The following is a 22792-nucleotide window of genomic DNA, read 5'->3' as shown; positions in this document are numbered from 1 at the left end:
CATGAGATGCACTTTCAAATATGCAAGTTTGGCCACGTCTGCTATGCAAAAACTCTTGTTTGACTTATTAGTCTAAACTCTGGCTCCATGTGTATTAAAAATCTAGAACACACATAGGGTACACAAGGCCCCAGACTAGCATCTTAGGTCCAGATTTACAATTTGGCAGAGGGAGTTACCTCCATAAGCCTCACAGAGGATTTAAAGTCTGCCAGGCAGAGGCTACTCCACCTGGCAAATTTAGGGATAACTTCCAATCGGGTGGTCATTTTCAAAGCATTGGCATGAATCACCGTCAACACCAGTTACAGTCTATGCTTTTTAAAATTTGATGCACAGCTCCATCAACATGACTGAGCCGTTCAACAAGATGTTTTCTTGTGTATTTTCAAGAAGGAAATCTTGAAGAGGGATTTTCTTTCTGAAAATACAAAAGAAAATGCCAGACTCACCATGGGAGTTATCTCCCATGTTGACGGAAGAATTTATCAGTTTTCACTGCCTGTCACTGCCAGGGTTTTCCTGAGAGTGACAGGCAGTGAAAACTGACCTTTAAATCTGCCTATTTAAAATTAGGGGGGCAGAATTAGACGTCTGCCTCTGCCTCCAACAACCCTTATGTCGTAGGGCTGTCGGAGGAGTTTAATCAATCCATATAAATCTGGCAGGTGGACCAGAGTCTTGGCAATATGGATACTCAGTTGCTCTTGCAACAGAGTATCTATACCACCAAGTTCTAAATCAAGCCCCAAGTTCACTAATACCATTGTCATTAAAGTTGGGCAGGACTATTTCTCAGTTCATGTTTAAAAACCCAGTTTTAATAAAAATACTACTAAAGCATGGTGTGATAGTGCACTGTGATTTACAGACAGCCCATTTCCATGGAAATGGCCACAAACGTTCCCACTGAAAAGCAGTTTAAGTAATAAAACAAACAAAGCCTACAAACAGTGTGTGGAAATTTAGTTTCAGTAAATATTTATCATTTGCATATCATTTATTTGTTTTGATCTTATAAGTATCTTCGTTTTCACCACACTTGACAATTACAAAAAAGTGTTCTCTTAACTACTGAAATATATTTCAAAATGTGTACAGTTCATTTTCAAGCTATTCAATTGCTGTGAGATAGAGGGGAAAAACGGACATCCTACAGCCATTCATTTCACACTACCTGTATCCAGCACGATTGCGCGATAGTACACTTTACTTTGTCTGCAAAGTTAAAGGGTTTTAGAAATTGCAGTCTTTAATTGCACATCAAATATGACAAGATAACAAGATTTAAATGCATCTTTACTGCTCATTCACTTTCTGAATGAGCAGCGCACCCCTGATTTTTCAATTTGAGTTCTGGCCAGACTAGGCCCTAAAAATATCTCAGCCTGGTCAAATCTGACTCACCACAGCCGTTGGTGGGTAGATTTCTCCAGGCCTGGACAACAGTAGTGTATCTTCAGCACAGATGTCTTTGGCCTCTATATCCTTATTTGGTACGTGGCACTAACAAACTGCAGCAAAGTTAGGTGCCCCTGGAGAATATTCGATCTTGAAGTAGTAACCTTCCAAGTCTAACACCCAAAACATTACTTTTCGTATTTTCTAAGGAGGGGGTCCCCTTATTTAGTTGCACATCTAAGTTTATATACCTCTTCATTTGTTTATTCCCTCTAATATTGCAAACTGCTTCTGTTGGTAATTTAATTTCTGTGATGCAATCCACTGTGTGCTCAACTTTCTTTGCAATGCCCATGGTTTTTTCAGAATGGGGTTTAGAGTTAACAGCTCTTCTTATATTTGGAGATTGTTTGTACACCTAAAGAGATTGATAAGTGAATCACAGTGTCCCAAATTAGTACATTAGAAAGGCAACATAAAACAGCAACATAGGTTGCTATTGTTTCATTTTTCCCCTTGCACTCTACTGAAAAATGTGCGTCTGTGTAAACCACTATTGACTTTTTCGAATAACACTCAAGTTTATGAAGTGTTCAGTGATGCACATCAACTTCTCCTTCACCAACATCCCCAAGTTTACAATATGTTCAAGTAGATTTTCAAATATTTTCCTGCCATTTATGCCTAAATTGCAGTAAAATTATGTTGTTTCCTAAGAGATGAGAACTTTACACCTCCATCTGCAATTAGGCATGATTCACAAAATTTAACTCACTCTTCCCAGGACAGAAAGTGTTCGCCAATATCATTTAGAAATTGTGGGAGGTTGTGACAGGTTGGCAGTTGCCACTGTTTAAATAGCAGGGAGGAGGAGAAGGAAGTTAAAGCTCCACACTACAAGGGAAGCATTAATGAGGCATTGTTCCAAGTTGTTGTTAAACATTAGTCTGAGTCTATGTCATGAGCTTAACATGGACAGTGGATCCATAGAGAATTCAGGCAGCCATTTAGCGTCCAATTTCACTGTTGATTGTAGTACAGGTGATGAATCTTTAAGTCCTCTTTTTATAGTTCTGCTTACACAATAGTAGAGGATGATGAGGTACAGAACAATGGCCAAGCATCTCCATACCGTGGGAACAGACCGGACAGAGAAGTGGCAGGTTGAGGTGACGTCAAACAGCTTGAGAAAGTCAGGGGGCAGACGCATGAAAAAAGCAGCGCCAAGTCCAGGCGCCAGGAGTAGTACAGCCCTCTGCAACCGCGCAGAGCACAAAAGGATTGGCACAGAAGCAGGCCTGCGGACTGTCAGGTGGGCAAGCATGGCCCGTCTGTATCCTGCAGGCAAGACAGGGGAAGCGCAAGGCAATGTGAGAAGAGCTCTCTCACTCCCTCTGAAGAAATTAAGCAATTTGCCTCACAGGATCACCTTGAAAGAACATCGAAAGATATCACCGCTACTAACAGCTAATTTATGGCCCTCAGGTAGAAAAGAGCAGACAGCCTCCTCATGGACAGTAAGGAATGACAAAAAAAAAATATGAAGAGAATTATGCTGTACTGTAGCTGCTTGAAGGCCTATCTAGAGTGCACTTAGCAGAATGAAGAGGTTTACTTACAAGTGTATTCTCAGCCTTGCAGGTTGATGGAACACAAAGTCCACATTAGCTCAAACTAAACAACAGTTTTTCATGGATGAAGAACCTGGGATGTCAGAAACCGTTGATAATCTCTATTATAGCCTTAGAACCTGCCGTAGCGGGCTCTACCGGCTATTGAAGGCCCGCTCCCACGTTAAAGGCCCGAGCCGAAGGCAGGTTCTAAGGCTATTAGAACATTCTGCCACTCAGGGTAGAATGTTCTATTAAATAAAACCAATTCCTCACAAAGCCAGAGGGGATTAAAATCCCCTCGGGCTCCGTGAGGCTTTATATACACATTAGAACATTGGAATGCTGGTAGCTCCATTGAAAACAATGGAGTGCTCCGGGCTTTTACTGGCCGGTAAAAGCCCACAGCGCCAACATTCCAATCTTCTTTGTTCACAGCAGCAGCTGTGAACAAAGCCTCACGGAGCCTGAGGGGATTGTAATCCCCTCCCGTTCCGTGAAGCCTTTGTTTTATTTAGGAGAACATTCTGCCCTCTAATGGCAGAATGTTCTAATAGCCTTAGAACCCGCTGTAGCTTGGGCCTTTAACGTGGGAGCGGGTCTTTAATTGGCGGGTTCTAAGGCTATATTACATAATTTGTTAAAGGACACAGCTCAAACTATCAATTCAACATTAAGTAATTGTATGAGGTGCCACTTTTCATACGAAGTCCTTGAGAGAGTGGGGAGAACAACAGGGTGGAGGTGCCCAAAGATGTCCCTTACACAGCTAGTTTATCGTCCTCATCACTAGTGAAATGATTTTACATGAGTAGAAGATGAAGAAGTTGTTTATTCTGTAACTCCTTAGCCACTCTGGGCCAGCAGTCCAAATGCACTCCAGGTCAAAGGATTCCAACTATCATTCCACATAAAAGTATGGTGAGAAAGCAAGAAAAGGTAGCCAATAAAATATAACTGCAAGGCATGTCATTATGGAAGGGGTGGGGGGGGGGGGGGGGGGGAAGGGAAATAAAGACAATTACCAGAAAAATAAGTCACAACAGACACAGTACTCCAACACCAATTCTTTTATTTTTCAAACTGCAAGTTTAAGTGCAATATATATATATACACACACACAAAGCGACATCATCTGCATACACCACAATGTTAACATGTATACTTCTGCTATTATCCATATCAGTTTCCTGATCTACAGCACATGTATGCGGCATATTGCCTGGGGGATGAGGAGCTGCTTTGATGTGTGCCACCGTGAATATAAAACAGATGGAGGCACGCTCTCAATGTAGATTTTAACTGTAGGTGCTTAATAGATTGATTGCGCACATTTTACAAACAAGAACTGATAACATACACCACCTACCACCACAAGTACAGAATTTTATAAAATATCTACTTGTCCCAAGAACAATATGTTTCATAAACCTACTTGACTTGTATAAAAATAACACTTGTTCCATTTGATGGCATGCAGTCATGTGACAAATTATGCCAACATTCTCACCGCGGGGCTCTTTGATTACCTCATGGTTTGTGTTATTTCAGGAATTTGATTCAAACAAGGCTCTAATCATGTTCTTATTATGCTGCATTTCTGATTTTGTGAAACTCAAGAGTAAACCAGTGTTCTGTTATTGTCAAATATATGACTAATCACTTCTTCTCACTATCTCAGTTGCCTTGTTTATTATCATTATTGTGAGCCTACGCCAAACGCTAAATCAATGACTAATTTACATTTTACAAGTAGATGATCTCTGCAGGATCTTATGAGAGTCAAAACGTTATGGGCCCGTTTCATGAATCTACTTAAGAATGAACACAAGGCTTAAGCATTCAAAATGCGATTGTAAACTCACAAAAAGAATGTACTCGTATAAATAATTCTGTATGACCAGATCTACTCACAGGAGCTGGACACTGGTGGGAAGTGGTAATTCCAGCTCTGGAATTTACTATGCGTTTGTGCACACCCTACATGAATTAAGGACATTCACCAGCTCTTTTGCAACCTATTACCATTCAGGAAAAGATAGGAAATGTACTCTGACAAAGGCAGGAATAATGCATATTCTAGGGACAACCCACTCTAAAAAGATGGTGGGGTGGAAGGAAAGTAGTTTCTCAATGGTAGTAAATATTTTCCCACTTGAGAAAAAAGAATGTACGCTTGTTCTGTGGGTTGTTTCGTAAGCATCTGTATTTGTGGGCATTTTCTCAAGCCAAAATGAAGATCACCCCAAAAAAAAAAAATGCTAGTTGTATGGTTTCCATGCCTACATCTGTAAAGTTCCCAAAAGTAAAAAAATCTGCACCAATGTGAGGTAACATTTTGCCGTAAGGATGCCCTTCATCTTTTTACACGGAAACTCATCTACTATTTGTTTGTAAATTCAGTCACGCATCAAAGATGTTTTAATAACCGAGTCTGAGAAATTGTATTTAACCCCATCTTAAAACTGCACGATAGTTTAGCAAAACTGCCTGTGACTTTCGTCTGTTTTTTTTTCTTCAAATTTTAAATATTTCGGTACTTTTTATATTGAAAGAAAAATCCCCCATCTTTCTTTGATTCTTGTGTATGTATTTTTGCACATAATCAAGGAGTACTCTGGGTCCATAATGAATAACCATAAATTGTTGAGATGTGTAAACGTGTTCATGTTCTTGTATTGGAGATCTGACAGAAATGCACGTTTTATCTTGCATCTCACTGTTTTCCTTACAGTGGCCAGACTAATACCAATAGCTTTGCATTAGTGAACCATATATGCAATTGTGAAAATATTAAATGTATTAAGGCGTAGCTTACTATAGCAGCAGACACAATCAGAATACACACTATAAATCTGCAGCTAACATGTACGTGCTGCACAATCGTGGATCTCCTTGCACTGTATAAGAAATAAACATGAAACTTCACTGTCCTTGACCACAAACAATATGTCTTGAGCATCAGAGTACGGGAATTCCACACCCCGGTGCCATAGAAACCTTAATGACAGTTGGCTTTGTCAGCATCCAATAAGCCTGCCTTCCGTTTATTTAGAACTTCTGCTCTTATCAAAGAAATGGCAACGTTTGCGTGGGCAGTGGTGCCTCTGTCGATCACAAACCTATGTTGAAAGGGTTTAACTAGTACTTGCAGTCTGCTAGTTAATCCATTTGTTAAAATATTAGATTTCATCTAGAGATCTTTTTTAATGAAGATACTGACCAATATAAACGTCAATTTAGTGTGGTTTTGTCTTTCTTTAGCAATACTGAGATAGTAAGCCATCCTTCGGATCTCGATTCTTGCCAGAGTAATTTCTGAACTGTTTTAGGAAGTGATGGATTTCTCTCTTCAAATAGTATTTTATATACTGCAGCAGCGAGAGGACCTGGGCCAGGGGCCTTCAAGAAGCTAGGCGTTCAATGGTCTTGACTACTGCTGCCACATACAAAGTGACTGAAAGTCTTTCATGTTGTGCCGTGGAAAATATGGGAAGAAACCTACAGTCCAAGTATCTATTAATCTCTCTTATTGGTCTCAGAAGCCATTTCTTCTACACCTATATAGGTTTAACATTGAGAAAATACATTAGAGATGTTCTCTGTTCTATTAATATATACTTTAAATTTACCTTACTGATGACCAATCTCTTGGCCAGAAATAGCAAGTTCACTACACAATCCTCTAGCACAATAAAACATTCTTTTTGACTGCTATTTAATAACTAAATCACTTGATTTCCAATGCAAATATTGGTCTTTCTATTTGCTTAGATGAATAGAGTAGGCTCTGAAAATGGCCCAGGTATAAGCATTCAATTATCCTAGATATTACAGGAGGCAGAACAGTAATAGACATCAATAAACTCTTTTAGAGACATACTATCTCACTCTATCAGCTATTTAGGTAAAGCCCAGATAACACACCTCATTCAGATTTTGGAAACCTGATAATACTAAGAGTACACACTGAATGCGATTAAGGCAGAGTGATTAGCCACCTGCAGAAGAGACTAATATAGGGCACTGCGAGAGGACTGTTGCTGGGGTGGGGGAGGACTGAAAAGAACACATATTTGCAATGCAATGGGTCTCGCATTAGCTTAAGTTAGAGCTATTGGTGTTTTAAATTCATAACTGGACTTTTCTTGCCACATAAATTGGTCAACCCTACCGTATAATTTGGGTTTTTTCCTGCCACATAATTCCAGGGGCCCTTCATAAAACTAAAGCACTTCCATTTACCTTCTTCTTCTATATGCAGCCAAACATTAAAATGTTGCCATTTAACATCCTAATTTAAATCTGTCCTGCTAATTCCAATAGAATACCACTTTAACCACCCCACCAGGAGAGCTGCTGGCTAACACAATTCCCAAAACAAGACAGCCAAGTAGGAGTAACGGGAGAAATAAACTACCCAAACATTTCAGGAGTGCTCAAACGTCACGGTGTAATAAGAATGTTAAGTTGGCCTGAATCATGGTCATAACTGCAATAAGGAGAGATTAATAAGATATACAATTATCATATAAAACCAATAAAAAAAACTATCAGAAATAAACGTTTGGCATTAGACTGTAATGCTCAGAACAGCCCCTATAGGATATCACAAACATGGTTTCAGGATATTTGTAATAAACATGGTCATGTTACCATATAGTAGCCCCTAGAGGGCAAAACCACATGAAAGGAAAATTACTCAAAGTACTGCAATGTAACCATATATTTAGCACCTAGAGGGCACAGTGCATTACACATTTTCAGGACTAGCAGGCCTACTGCAATGACATTGCAAGCAAGACCCTTAAAACACAAACTACTCTCAACTGTAAAACAAAGGTTCCAACCATGTGAGAGGTTAAAAAGACATTGAATGGAGGGGTAATTATTTTGGGGTCCCCCCACTTACCTAGCGTGGGGACCCGGACGATGATATAGAAAGAAAGCAAGTTGTGGTGAATGTTTTGACCGTGGTCCCACTGTCCTCGGACCACCACAGGCCGAGTTATGGGCAAAAATGTTTTGTAAAAGAATGCCATGTAAAGCATTACGGGATGATCAAGTGCAGCAAATATTGTAGTATGTTGACTGTAATGCACAGAACAGCCCCTAAAGGATACCACAATAAAAATATAATTGGCTAGAAACATGGTCATGTAACCATATAATTAGCCACCAGAGGGCATAACCAAATGAAAATAGAATGACACAAAATAAAGTCGTGCAACCATATATTTAGCCCCTAGAGGGTGAAGTACCTTACACATTTTCAGGCCTAGCAGACCTACTGCAATATTAAGGCCCTTAGAACACAAACTATTCCAAGCTGTAAAACAAAAGTTCTAGCCATAAGAGAGCTTTAAAAGGGACTGAATGGTGGGCAGGGTTATTTTGGGGTCTCTACTAACCTTGTGTTGGGACCTAGATATGACCTAAATAGGAAAGTGTGTTTCATGCTGAACGTTTTGGTGGTGGTACCTTTGTACTAGGGCCACCGTAGGCTGACTTATAGGCAAAAGTATTTTGAAAAAGAATGTTTGCAAAGCATTATGAGGGGTGACTTTTCTGGAGTGCAGTGAATATTGTAGTATCAGCTCTGACGATGTACCGGGAGAGCCACGTTGTGGATTTCTGGGTGTTTTTTAGTAAAGCATTTATCACTTATAAGTGTTTCTGGGAAAGCTATTTAGCGTGAATGGGAGAGCCAAAAGAAATGAATCTCATTAGGCAACAATGTGAACAATGTGACCTGCACTCCAATACCACCAATGGAGTTTGCACTGTGAGTGCTGTGATGGGCCATGGAGCACAAAGGGGGGGGAGACAGAAAAAATAATAATAGTTCACCCACATTGAATTATATCGGCAGTTATGCAATTATCCATGTAAGGGGGCAGTCTGCAAGGCGGTAACAAAAGCAGTCCCAAGGTGGGACAAATGTAAAGCAATTACCAATAGCATCCAGGGATTTTTGAAAGGCAAGCCAACAAATGAGTGAAAGTGATGGGCGTGAGATGGGTGTGGTTAAAAGCCCACAATTCCTACAACAGGTCAAATCGCTTGAGCGCTCGACCTAAAAAACGTGCATTACCTTCCAGCTTGATGTTCCTGCCTCCAGATGTGTTAAGCCGAATATGAACATTAGTCTTTAAAACAATATTTTGCCTTTTTTGTTCTACCAGTATACTGCATATTAATAGTATCTACTATAATATAAGTACCAAGGGATTATGTATAGGGTTTGTCAACTTACCAGTTTGGTAGTGAAGTGCTATAAAAAATTAAAAAATAAAAATAAAAACACCACTGAAGGTCCTCATGGTTTGGTTTGTATGCATGGAGTAAACAGTGTAATCTGCATTACTGTTCCACACGACATCCAGCTGATCCTCTCCCTCACCAAGGACTCCACCAAGATCTACCTCCACAAAGGAATGAAGGACATTGCCAAATGGATGAAGAGCAGCTGCCTCAAACTCAATTCCAACAAGGCGGAAGTCCTCATCTTCGGCTCCACCCCCTCCGCTTGGGATGACTCCTAGTGGCCTGCCACTCTTGGAACCACTCCGACTCCCGCCAACCACACATGCAACCTAGGGTTCATCTAGGACCCCTCACTATCCATGACCCAGCAAGTCAACGCCATCTCCTCCTCCTGCTTCAACACCCTCCGCATGCTCCGAAAGATCTACAAATGGATACCCACCGAAACCAGAAGAACAGTCACCCAAGCCCTCGTAAGCAGCAAGCTGGACTACGGCAATGCCCTCTACGCAGGAACCACGGCCAAACTCCAGAAGAGGCTGCAACGCATCCAGAACGCCTCTGCACACCTCATTCTGGACATCCCCTGCTACTGCCACATCACAGACCACCTGAAAAACCTGCACTGGCTCCCAGTCAACAAGAAAATCACCTTCAAACTCCTCACCCACGTTCACAAAGCACTGCACAACACCGGACCAGAATACCTCAAACATCTCTCCTTCTACACCCAGACATCTCCACTCCGCCGACCTCGCAACCATCCCACTGTAGGAAAGTACCATCTTGCCTGGCATGTTACCCCCATATTTCACTGTATATATGTTGTTTTACTCTATGTGTCACTGGGACCCTGCCAGGCAGGGCCCCAGTGCTCATAAGTGTGCCCTGTATGTGTTCCCTGTGTGATGACTAACTGTCACACTGAGGCTCTGCTAACCAGAACCTCAGTGGTTATGCTCTCTCTGCTTTCTAAATTGTCACTAACAGGCTAGTGACCAATTTCACCAATTCACATTGGCATACTGGAACACCCTTATAATTCCCTAGTATATGGTACTGAGGTACCCAGGGTATTGGGGTTCCAGGAGATCCCTATGGGCTGCAGCATTTCTTTTGCCACCCATAGGGAGATCTGACAATTCTTACACAGGCCTGCCAGTGCAGCCCGAGTGAAATAACGTCCACGTTATTTCACAGCCATTTACCACTGCACTTAAGTAACTTATAAGTCACCTATATGTCTAACCTTCACCTGGTGAAGGTTGGGTGCAAAGAGCATCTGGAGTAAAAAAACATAACTTGTGGTATCCTTGGCGCTTGAATGTAATATTCAGTCCTTTTACATTTCAATCTGGTAAACACATATTAATGACTGTATCCAAGTAATGAATCGCCATATGTTTTTCAAATAAATCCTTTATGTCCACTTGCGCCATACTCCTGCTACCTCCCCCTAAACACAAAAACCCCACACTCTGACCCAATTCCTCAGCCAGCCCATGTACCATTCTTGACAACCATAGCAACCTACTTGTCTCCCCATTTCACTGGGCCTCTCACACTCCCCCAGATCCAAGAATATAAGGTACTTAGGAGTCCTTTAAAACTACTAACTCATCTCTTCTTCCACCTGTTGTAGGTGATAAGAAAGTAACGGTTAAAATATATTTGGGATTTCTAAGGTATCCAACATCCAATAGAATAATTAATTTAAATGTTTGTGCTTTCATACTGCAGCTTAGATACAACCTATGAGACAACTATATAAAAGCAAACTGAGCTACATACAAAATCATGAAACAAATATCGCCCAATCCAAGAGATTATATAAATTGTTTCAACATTTCCCCTCTCCCCCCCAAAGGTTTACCAAAGCTCCTACAATGGTGATTACTGCAGTCAGCAAAAGCTGACCTCAACCAGAGGGTTCATTTAACATAGACTCTGTCATGGGATGTTCGCATCCAATCTGTTTCTATTTATTGGCAGTTCAGTCTATTTCACTTCTTCCATTAGGCAGGAAGAGATCTAGCTACCCTTTCACCCCAGTGAGTTCTTACAGTTTAGAGTCAGTTTAGGCCACTCTCAATTTATAAATCAGACTTCTCAGATGGCATTTTTTTAGTTCATGATGTAGCAGGAGAAATCTTATCTAAAGAAGAGCTAGTAAAGTAGGCGAGTCAACTATGGACAAGTGCATGCACTAACGATTGCGTCTCGCTTGCGGACTCTGCTGTGTTCCGTAAAGCAGGTCGCTCACCATTTGCTGGTTTGCGTGGCACTCTTCTTTACAGCCTCGTAATTCGCAAAGCTGTGACTGGCATTTCCATTTTTCTGTGTGGAGCAGGGATCAAGCACTAATTAATTCAACTTAATTAGTGCTCGCCCGCTGCTCCCAATGTGATTGAGGTACTATTTGTTCTTTTTAACTTCTAGTGACTCGCAAATAGAAAAGCTTGCGACTGCCAAAAATTTGCCCAGCAGGCACAAAATTGCAAAGTTTTATTTTTTAAAGCTAACTATCTGTTATTTTGCCAAGTCGTCTTTTCTCAGTTTCTCTCATGTTTTGTTTTTACTCGTGGGCACTGTTGTCAAAAGATGACAATTAACTTGCTCGAAATATGCAAGACCTATTGCATTGTAAATGCTTGTTTAAAAGTGGAAATGTCCAATACAACACAGTAACATTACAACAAGGTGCAATAGTTTTCCAATACCCCCCCCCCACAGGTCCCTGCTCCCACACGTTTACGGGGAAGAAGCCCACACATTCAATGTCAATGTATCCTGTCAATGTTCTGGCTCCCCATAATTGCAGATTTCCATGTCAAGCATGTTTGAGCAGTTGTCTCTGCTCATGATGGTGTTCTCTCTATAGAATGCCCACCTTTGCCAGATTTGTATGTATTGTTTAGGGTACCCCCTGGTCTCACATGCAGGTTGGTCCCTGTTCAAGCACCAGTCTAGGCTGTTTTTCCATTTTGCAACCGATGGTGGGGTGGTGGCTTTCCAGTGGAACTGCCCCGTGACATGGATAATTGCACGTTTGCCGATAACTTTGACTGCGAGCTAACTTCTTTTTCCTTTTGTGTGTCTCCTTCACGCTCACGGCGGCATTTTGAATCGGCTTGCTTATGTCAACTGCTTTAATTTTCAGTTTGTGTGACAAAAGTCCAGCTAGTAATTTACAAAGCTAATATCTCTAACTCGAGCAAACACGAGACCCATTGCATTACAAATGCTTGTTACTACAGCAGTCTCCCAACTTTGAAGTACCACTTTTGTCAATGGGGGAAGCAGGGAATGTATTTTTGCGCCATACAATAAATGTTGGATCAGATGCACCCATTATTCTGAGGTGTAAGCTGGGTCCCCCTGCGGATCATACCACATTCATTACGGATGATCATATGGGAGGCCCGATAGCACATCTCAGTATCTTCAAAGGCAATGCCCCCTTTCGTATGTGGGCTTGCAACATTTAGTAAAGGCTTTATGAGGACAGCCTTAGTCCCATAAAAAGCTTTAAAACATGGATTGTACTTTCTGAAAAAGGGGTGAGTAAGAGGATATGAATAATACTGTAAGTGATACAAGAAGGGATGGAGCAAAATAATTTATAGCCCATCGCATAATAAGGGATGGGGGAGAGCCACCCATGCTTTAATGTCCGTTAGTGCATCCAGGAGTGTTTGGATGTTCAAATCCCACACTACAGAGGAAGTATGGATGATACGTACTCCTAGATATTTGAAGCCAAGTGTAACTAGTTGTAGTTCTGCAGGCCACCCTCGGACTTAGGGGTGGGGGAACCAGGAAGACGGCAGATTTAGCTCCATTAATGAAGAGGCTTGACACCTTGCAAAAAATCTGAAGGATTTGAAGCACCTACGGGCCAGAGGTCTTCGGCTCAGTCAAAAAGATTAGGGCGTCATCTGCCTAGAACGTGATCTTGTCAGAGATACTATTCTCCCACACAAACCCTTCACCTGTGAATCGATATGGAGCCACTCATCCTGGGGATCTATAGCCATGGCAAATAATAACAGGAACAGCTGACATCTTTGGTGTGTCCCCCACAGGATATGAAAGGGCTCAGAAACTGCAGTCCCCACTAGGACATGAGCGGATAAGTTGGTGTATATAAGTCTTACGCAACTCAAACTTTAGTTTTAAGTCGCATCTCTGGAGCAAGTTAAATAGGTCAAGCCCACCTAATCAAATGCCTTTTCTATACCTACCAGTAATACTGCCGCTAGGCCATAAAGTCTTGCATTTGCATCTTAAACCTAAGCTGTAATGTCACAAACTGTGAGAGATGCAGAAAGCATTTGCATTTTACAGCATCTTTTACAGCCTGACATTACAGCTTAGCTTTAAGGAGCTCCTCAACTCCAGAAGTAGTAGCTGTAAGTTGTTGATGAATTTGATTGAGAGTAGCCTGGACCGCGTAGTGGGAATCAAAGACGTGATTGAACTTGTGCTGCACCTTCTTTTGTAGCTGCTGGATATGTGCTAGTATTGAAATGAGCACCTCAAAAATACGTGCAGTACCTTGTGATACCTCCAACAAAAACCATGAACTGTCCACCATACGGGGGCAGACTCAATCCTCTAAGACTCAGATACACCATGCTAACTTGCAAAGTCTCTCCAACTCTCACACTGCCGTTTCACCTATTATCGGTGTACCCACAGTTTTATTTTTAGAATTAATGGCAATAAGTTTGCCTATAGGTGGTTGTAACTGTGTAGCTCTACAGGTATGCAGGTTGTGTGGGTGGGGGAATCTATAACCACCTGAAGAAGCGTAAATATTGTTGTTACAGTGGTAGAAGAAGCAACCCTATGCCATCTGAAGCTGCACTCCTTCCTTTAGCTATATGTACTGGTCTTGTAGGTATTCCTTCTTGTGGCTCTGCCGCTTGGGACATATCCAACTGTAAATGAGTTGTATCTAGTGTAAGATCAGCTCTAATCAAGTTTTCATGTTGATTTTGGACCCACTTCTGTGCTCTTAAACTGACGGTGAATGACATCTTTCTGTTGCTGCTAGATTCAGGTTTAGCAAAAGGAGCAGCTAATGTCAGAGCTTTATTTAACTATTTCCTTTCTGTCTGTTTGCTATTCAAGGGAGCCACAACCCCATCAGAAAGCCGTGTCTGTCATTGGTGCAAATTGAGGGTCTGTGGTGTGTGTATAGTAAAGTAACGGTCCTGTTTTGCTGCATATTCATAATTTTTTTTAGGTACAGGAGGCTGAGACAAGCTTGGTGCTTATGCACCAGCACTGCACATCACTACCATCATGGTGCCCTTATACCCCCTCCTTGGCCATGCTTCATCCCATCCACCATAGTAATCAACCCAATTACCTTCCACCCATTTCCAAATTAAATTATTCTTATACTCAAATCACAGAACCATTTGTTCTCCCTCCATTCATTCATGTATGCCTTCAACTATCAAATACTGAGCCAACTCGTGTGCTTACTGCTCTCACCTGACTTTCTGAACTATCATTAACTACAGACATCTATTAATGTCCATTTATCACTGTACTATTACTTATGTGTGGGAAAATGGCCTATCAATCATTTCCCTTTTATTAATGGCCTGTCCAATTCCCTTTTTTCCTTTTCAAAACATGCTACAGTCTAGTGAGTGGTTCCCAACCAGTGGCCCGCGGACCCCTGGGGGTATGCAAAGCCTCCTCAGGGGGTCCGCGACTGCTTAGAAAATAAACAATATTAACATGTATGGTTTCTGTCTTTCAGTAATGACACGGTCGGGGGTCTTGAGATTCCTATAATGATTCAGTGGGGGTCCCCGGGATCAAGTAATGAAAAAGTGGGGTGCCACAGAAGTCAAAAGGTTGGGAGGCATTGGTCTAGTCTACTACAGTCTTACCCTCAAGCTGACCAACTAGCAATATAATCCTCTCTACTCCTGTTTTTGTGCTCTTCGCTCACTGTTGTTTTTCTAATTATATAACTGTCAGTGCAGCCCAATTCTTTACAGCCATAAGTATCCTTTTTTTTTGTTTAACCTACTGGCAACCTTATCAGCCGCTCAGTCCCACTCAAAACAACTTCCTGTCTTGCCATTTCTGGTACACTCCTTGTAGGTTTCTGCTGTATCTACATTTTTTCCATTTTGTTTCTTGGTGCTCAGCATTTCCAGTGAGCACCCCCCTCAAATCTCTGTCATTTAGCCCATTACCTCATCCAACAGATACTAATTTGTTCCTACGGACGCCTCCAAGTCCTGGAAGATCCTAGTTACCTGTGTAGTTTCCTAGGGTTTAATCTGGTCCCTCAACTTGCAAACCCTCCCTGTCATCTTCAATCTCTACTTGGATCCATTTAGAGCTGGATTCACAGATGTCAACGCCACACAGTTATATTTAAAAGTCTCCTCTGTGCCAGACATCCAATACCTCAAACATGAATGCACCTCTACCAGGTCTGCATGCCCCGCACCTATCAGATGCAAAAACAACAAGGTGATGGGTGGAATGATTGAATTAATCTCAGCACCCATCTGAAGCTCAAGTCCACCAAAACAAAATTTCTATTTAGCAAGAACAATCAACAACTAGACCAAACCAGGATCAAGGACATGAAGCTGAATCAAATCAAATTCTAGCTTTCACCAATGCCAAGTCACTTGGGATTTACCTTAAAAACGTATCTTACCTTCATGGAACACATCTGCAACAAAACCAAGACAGTCCACCAGCATTCTCTACTTTAGCTAAACTGTTCCGTCCAGAAAGTGAGTTCAGAACCACTTTTCTCACAGCTGGATGATGGCAATGACCTTCTCAATGGCCTCCCAGGCTCCACACAGGCACCACGTAGGGGCATCCTACCTGTGCAGCATAGCTCATTAAGGACCTAAAGAAATAGGACTACATGACTTCAACCATGATGGAGCTCCAGGGACTCCCCTTGCCAGCCAACAACAGCTGCATCATCTACAAAGCAGTCATGTACGGAAATCCTGCCTATCTGGCCTATAAACTCACCATTTCAAGCTGATCTATGTACACCCAAAGCCAAAAAAAATAACTGCAAAAAATAAGGTAACTTCTCCATGTAAGTAATTATATCTCAAACAATCTCTCTTTATCCATCAGGACTGCCCTAACCCTGCTACAATTTAAGATCTGAACACTCACATCCTTAATACTACTACTTGGGTCAACCAGGCCAAAAACTCACCAAAACCTGGACCATCCATCACCATCTCCAGTTTGAACGCACGGATAAACTCCAGCGCAAATACCCAGGCTCCTATGCAAACCACCTCCAAACCTCAGATAATGGCACAGGCTGGCTGGTATACCAAGGAACTCAGACACACAAAGCATCACTTCCAGCAATTGGCACAGCCATGGAGCTACACCTATAATGATTCAGCCAGAACCTCCTACAAGTTGGCCCTCTGGATATACCACCAATGTCTGAAAGCCACCAAGTGGCTGGTCCTATCCTCCCACATACACAACAGCTCAAACTCCGCCAGAGAACTTTGCCATTGTCAAAGTATTCACATCCCTCTGCCACCACCATAGCCATCATCCCCCTCCCATGAACTATACACATAACTATCCATCCAATTCTCAGAGACAATCAAGACTCACTCTTTGATGCTCGGCCCCCTCTCCACTACAGCCAGCAACACATAAGGTTCCACACTGACCTGCATGACAGCAATCCCCATCATGGAAGTCACCAACATAAAGGGAGCCATCAAATCTGGAGCTCCCTCAGACCTTTACCCAAACTAGATCCTTGCAAGACAACCACAGTACCGAGACAGCCGTCATCACCACCACAGACAACATCCACTTCATCACTGACAAGGAAGACATGGTAGCCCTCATTCTTCAGAATACTAGACATCCTTTGACACAGTCTCACACCCCATCCAACAACTCCACAAAGAAAGAATTCACGCCCCAGCCCAACAAAGGATGCACTTCTTCCTCACCGAGCAAACACAGATGGTCAGCCTACCCACTTATCAGTTAAATGCCACCCAGTTAATGCATAGCATAATCCAAGGCTCCTCTGAGTCCGACTTTGTTCAATGCCTACACAGATGACACACAACTGATTAACTCTCAGAAGATACACCAGCCAGCTAATACAAATTCATCAAGTGTATGTCCGCCGTGACCAACTGGATGAGCAGAAACTGTCTAACTCAACAGCGACAAAAGCGAAGTGGTACTGTTTGACCTTTCTTGGTGGCCAACCTAACTGGGACCGGCCCCCTTACCCATTAATGCAGTCAGGAACTTGGGCGTCATGATTGACAACCAGATCTGCTTGGCCAACTAAGTCCACTCAGTAGTATCCACTTGCTTCAACGCTCTGAGAATGCTCAGGTAAATATCCAAATTGCTCCAGCTTGACACCCGCAGAATGGTACTGCAAGCCCTCATCACAGGCTGACCAGACTATGTCAACTCACAGGCACCCAGCCAAGGTGACCAACAGACTCCAAGTGGTACAAAACGCAGCAGCCAGTCTCGCACTTAACCATCCTCCTCAAAAGCACATAACCAAGCACCTGAAGGACCTCCACTGACACCGGATCCAGAAACATGCCCTTTTTAAACTCCCACCTACAAGGCTTAACACAACCTGAGCCCAGCTTACATGAACAATTGCATCTACTTCTGGATCTCACCCTGATGACTTGGCTGGCCTAATTATCACCCAGATTCCCCAAATCAGGCATGTCAAAATGGGGTATGTGCCTTTTCCCACATAACCTCGCAACCTGGAAAGACTTTCCTTCATAATCAGAGCTGTCAGTTCCATGCTCAAAGTATGAAGAACCGGAAATGGGAGCCTTACAATAGGCTCCTCGAAGACAGCCTAGTTGGCTCCTTCAAGGGCAACAGGAAACCCTCCAGGTGATATGTGTGCCTTATAAATACTAATAACGGAACAGATTATGGTGCAGTAACAATCCACAAACCAGCTGACCCTCCTATCACACACTGTATTTTGCCAGTGGGGAGTTCAGCACCCTACTGACTTTCAGGTAAATTTGGGCTATGTAATTACTATCTACAGACATAACCTAACCATTGTAACCTCCCCTCTTTGTGCAATATAATAGCAAGATGGTTCTGCGAGATCATTATGTTCAAATCTACTGTGACTTGCAGGTCATGCATGTATTAAAATCCTCACCAGGCCAAATTAGCTTTTCACCCTTTCAAGGTTAGTAAAACAGGCTACTACATGAATCTGAACATTATTAATACTTTTATTTACAACACTTGAAGAGACTGCAACATGACGCACAACCAAAAAACATGTTTAAATGTTCTGTTTTACGATTTCATCTCTTTAGGCTGACAAAAAAAATAATCTTTCCCATCCCTTCAAAACAATCAAATCTCCAGCTGGCTCACAGCCATCAGGCAATGGCCACATTGATCATTCATCATACTCAATTATTCTAAAACAGAAATGTAGTTATTTCTGGCTTTTTCCACCCCACCCATTTTTACTCCACTAATCCGTCCCCTCTGGTGTCATAACCATTTACAGCTCTGCCAGAAACCTATATTTGTATTCACAAATTCATCAATACAGTTTTCTATGCTACAGCAATCAGATATTAGCCTGTCAAACTGAAAAATCTGACCTTATCTTTCGTTCCATACGTTGAAGCACCCTTAAATTCCGTATAAATTTAACTATTATTCTAAGTTTCCCAAACTGTGTATTCTAACTGCTCAATAAAATTGTTAATTTTGAAATCAATTTCTTTAAAAGTGATGGTCCCCGTCGTCTTTATAGGACAGCTGACTTTATGCCTGTAACAAAGCCCAGTTTAAGTTCCTTATGGTACATTCATGGTCTGTCCCCAACTTTCTTAGCTGAAATACTTTCCTGCCAATTCACCATACGAAGTATAGCACAATTATAACTTCCAGCACCAAACTGTTCCCAAAAGCCAACTTGCACGGCCTTGCGTTCCCTCACGGCATTAAGATGATATATTGTAATGCTATGCTATAGAATCCAAGGGCTCTATTCTAAAAAAAATAAAATACTAAAACGGCTCTCAAAACACACCTCAAATTAGAGGATCTGAAAAATGCACAGACCTAAAACCCTACACTCCCCCCACACAAGTAACTAAACATGACAAATTCAAATTCGAGCATGCACATAATCACATTTCTGTATTTATTACTGTAACAGACTGCCTGTGGTTACAACCACCAACCCCTATTTTTTAGCATCTGTCAATTATCTAACCTATTTATTGTTCTAGGTACCATGACAGGGTCTCGTGTAAATTGTTTGCTTTAAAGGCTCTTGCTTCCAAGCGCATATAAAGGGGAAAAAGAAAACACCGTCTCTTCGATGAAGGGAACGCACGGTTAGCAATTTCGGAAGAGGGTCGCGCTGCATCACCATTACTTCTTCGGACATCGCTTAGAAGGGGCAACGCTAAGAGGCACTGAGGGGGTCCTGAGGCACGGTCACTGACCTAGAGCATATAGAAATAACGGTCTCAATCGGTACCTGATCATCCACACTAAAACATTAGCAAGTACCCTCCTACCACTCTGCACTATTACGGACACTCTCCAATAAAGCAAGTTGGGACGGTGCCTAAGTATACAGTTAACAGATTAAAAACAAAAAACGTGTTTATACGTCACACTTCATACCGCACTTATGTTGTCTAAAAGTGTGGTAAGTAACAGTTGTAACTATTAGCCAGCTTAGTTGGAATGGGTCGGTTCTAGTCTTTAAACTGCTTCAATGGAAGTAGGGAAGTGAACTGGGACGTGGTCTTTCAGTTTTTTTTTTTTTTTATGTTTAAATAAAATCATGTAAATTAAAAAAGAGGGTTGTTTACAATGCATGGCTTACACTTTGATGATGAAAGCTAATATTTAAACATCTGTTTACATGTGGAGGTACCCATACTCTCCATTAAAAGAACTTAAGTCCTCTAAAGAACTGTTGTAATTGCTTCATTAAAGGTATAGCAGCCATGTATAGAAGCAATGGTATTGTTGCAGGAGAGATATATTAAGTACCACGCTAAGAAGAGCTTGCAATGAATATTACTATCCTAGAACCTCTATTGGAAAGTGCTAGAGCAGTTCACTACTAGAATGTCAGCCATTCTCAGAAGTCCTGGTACTCTTCAATACTAGGATCACATCCACGGTAAGGAGAGTTGGCAATTAATTTAAAATGTGAGACAGTCTTATTGAAATGTGTCAATACGAATGCAGTGGCAACATAGGGAGTTCCAGAAGCATTTTTTTAACTAGGTGAAATCCCTTTGTCTCCCGAAGGGAATATTTTCCAGTTCTGATGGGAGAAACTATATTAACTAAGACTTTCACATTTGAATACAATAATACAAGCACACGCCCAGCAATAGAGTATACTGCAATGAAAGCTTTTTTCTAAATCTCACCCTGACAACTGTGGAATGGAAAAATGAAACGAAATTAGATTAAGAAACGCGTTAGGCTTATAATTTAGCGTTTCAGGATGATTATTTTGAGAACTGACTGGTGACAATGACACAAGCGCCATACGGCCTCGCATTTGTTGAGGGAGCGAAAGGTCTCAATTATCGCTGCACAGTCAGCTAACATCTAAAAATGCCGCCTTAAACACGGACAAATACAATCAGGCTACTGATGCCGCCAAAGTAGTTAAAAATACAGCTGCATTTAAAGAACGTAACAGACAAAGCGGCCCATCTAATACTCAAAAGTTGTGAAAAAACAGAACTGTTTCAGATAGAGCACTGTGCGCGAAAACTCTCAAATAGCTTAATATCTGCAGTGCGTTTCCCCAGTCGTGCAGGAATTAATCAAATTGTCCCCCACCCCCCTTTACGACAGCACAAGATGACCATATATAATAACTAGAAAAAAAACTTAACTCCAGCCCCGCCCCTTAGGGTGACGGTCCATAAAAGATCATGTCCCCTCTCCCCTGGAAAGCTTGTTCCTTTTATGCCAGTCTCCCTGGAGCGTAGGTATGTCGCCGCATTGAAGAAGAAAAAAACGCCACTTTAAAGGGTGTCCCCCGGCTCAGAGTTCTGTCGGAGGGGGCTTGGAAGGCCCCCAGTCCGAAATGTACCACTTTCATGGGCCGAGCGAAGGATGTGGCAGCTCGCAAGGAACGAGTCCGTAAGAATGTGGCAACTAGGTGCGACAACTGGAGTTTGGGCCGGGGAGGTTGAGGTGGGAAAATAATATTAAAACTCACCTTCTAAAGAGTGAATACCTCCTCTCCAGGGTCGGTCTTGTTGGCCGGGCGCCGGTTGTAGCGCCGCTGCTCCTACGAGTCTCCGCCCTGGGAGCCCCCCCTGAGTTGCGACGCCAATTCTTACGTAGGGGGCACGTCCGACGTAACACGCTGAGAGAGGGGACATTTTAGATCGGGAAATCCCTCAATCGTGCTGCCAGCCGAGAGAAGGACCGTTATTGGCGCTGGATAATATGGAGCTTGGAAGCCTGTTGATGGTACACGTTGAGCATTAAAACTCATCGATGAAGAGAGGCTTTCCTTCTTTAGGCGTGGACGAAGCAGCTCGTTAATAGGGAAGATGCTGAAGAGTAATTCCTTTGTTGTCTGGTGTAGTGTGATATGGCTTCTTTGCGACGTTGCTGTTCCCAAGCTTTCTACTGCCATATGCCGTTAACGCCACCAGAATGTGCGGGGGCTCGTTACATGATCACCAGTTACATTGCATGAAGCCGCGTTTATCTTTTTTTGTTAAGGCATGAAGGGTGTGAGTGATTTGCCCAGGATCACAGATATGGAGCCGACGCCGAAAGTCGAACCGGGCAACCCAGTTCTAAAGCCGGCAGTTCCAACCGCAACGCTACATCAGTTGTACCCAAAGCCTCTGCTAACAATACTTCTGGCTGAACAAATAATAGTTATTTATAGGTCAAACAAAATCAATAAAATAGGAAGGCAAAAGGCGAACAGTAATTAAAACTAGAATAAATCTGTTGAAAATAACGTTGATTAATAATTAGTTCATGTTCCTTAAAATGTATGTAATAATATATTATTATTCACTATCAGTGTTATAAAAATGGAGTACATTTAGTTGGAATGTGCTTTTCCACGGCAGGTAAGGTAAGTAAAAACTGCTTTTACATGTATGTTATGTGCGTGCTTGCGGGTGATATTGTGTTTATGTGAGAGAGAGTATAAGTGTCAATTTGTGTGTATGTGAAAGTGGAGGTCGAAGGGCGTGTGATGTCATCTCCACTATCCCTGGCAATTCTGTGAATTGACATTGATGAATTCTGGCCTTTAAACGACATATCATTAGAAATGTGAAGCATCAGAGACTGAACCAGACAACCTTGAACACATATCTGAGCCATCCTCCATCTCCAGTAAAGTTGTCACAGCGTGTGCTGGAACTCGTACGTCACTTAACCTGTTCAGCCACTGGACTAAGTAACACAATACGACG

The 22792-nt window shown here is 42.1% G+C and overlaps 1 protein-coding gene across 2 annotated transcripts in view; it reads right to left on the bottom strand.

Annotated features, from left to right (window-relative positions):
- The window catches only part of RDX (radixin), a 506777-nt gene extending 485032 nt beyond the window's left edge, over positions 1–21745 (bottom strand). The window contains exon 1 of one of the 2 annotated variants that reach the window (XM_069202305.1): positions 21565–21745. In XM_069202305.1, the coding sequence (XP_069058406.1) occupies positions 21565–21730 (166 nt within the window). In that variant the 5' untranslated portion in view covers positions 21731–21745. The remainder of the gene's footprint in view (positions 1–21564) is intronic. The other variant, XM_069202306.1, reaches the window with a different exon arrangement.
- Between the last annotated feature and the right edge of the window lie 1047 nt (positions 21746–22792).

Source organism: Pleurodeles waltl, chromosome 8, assembly GCF_031143425.1.
Source record: "Pleurodeles waltl isolate 20211129_DDA chromosome 8, aPleWal1.hap1.20221129, whole genome shotgun sequence".
Taxonomy (NCBI): Eukaryota; Metazoa; Chordata; class Amphibia; order Caudata; family Salamandridae; genus Pleurodeles; species Pleurodeles waltl.
Note: the sequence above shows the minus strand (reverse complement) of the source record. Positions and strands in the feature narration are given on the sequence as shown.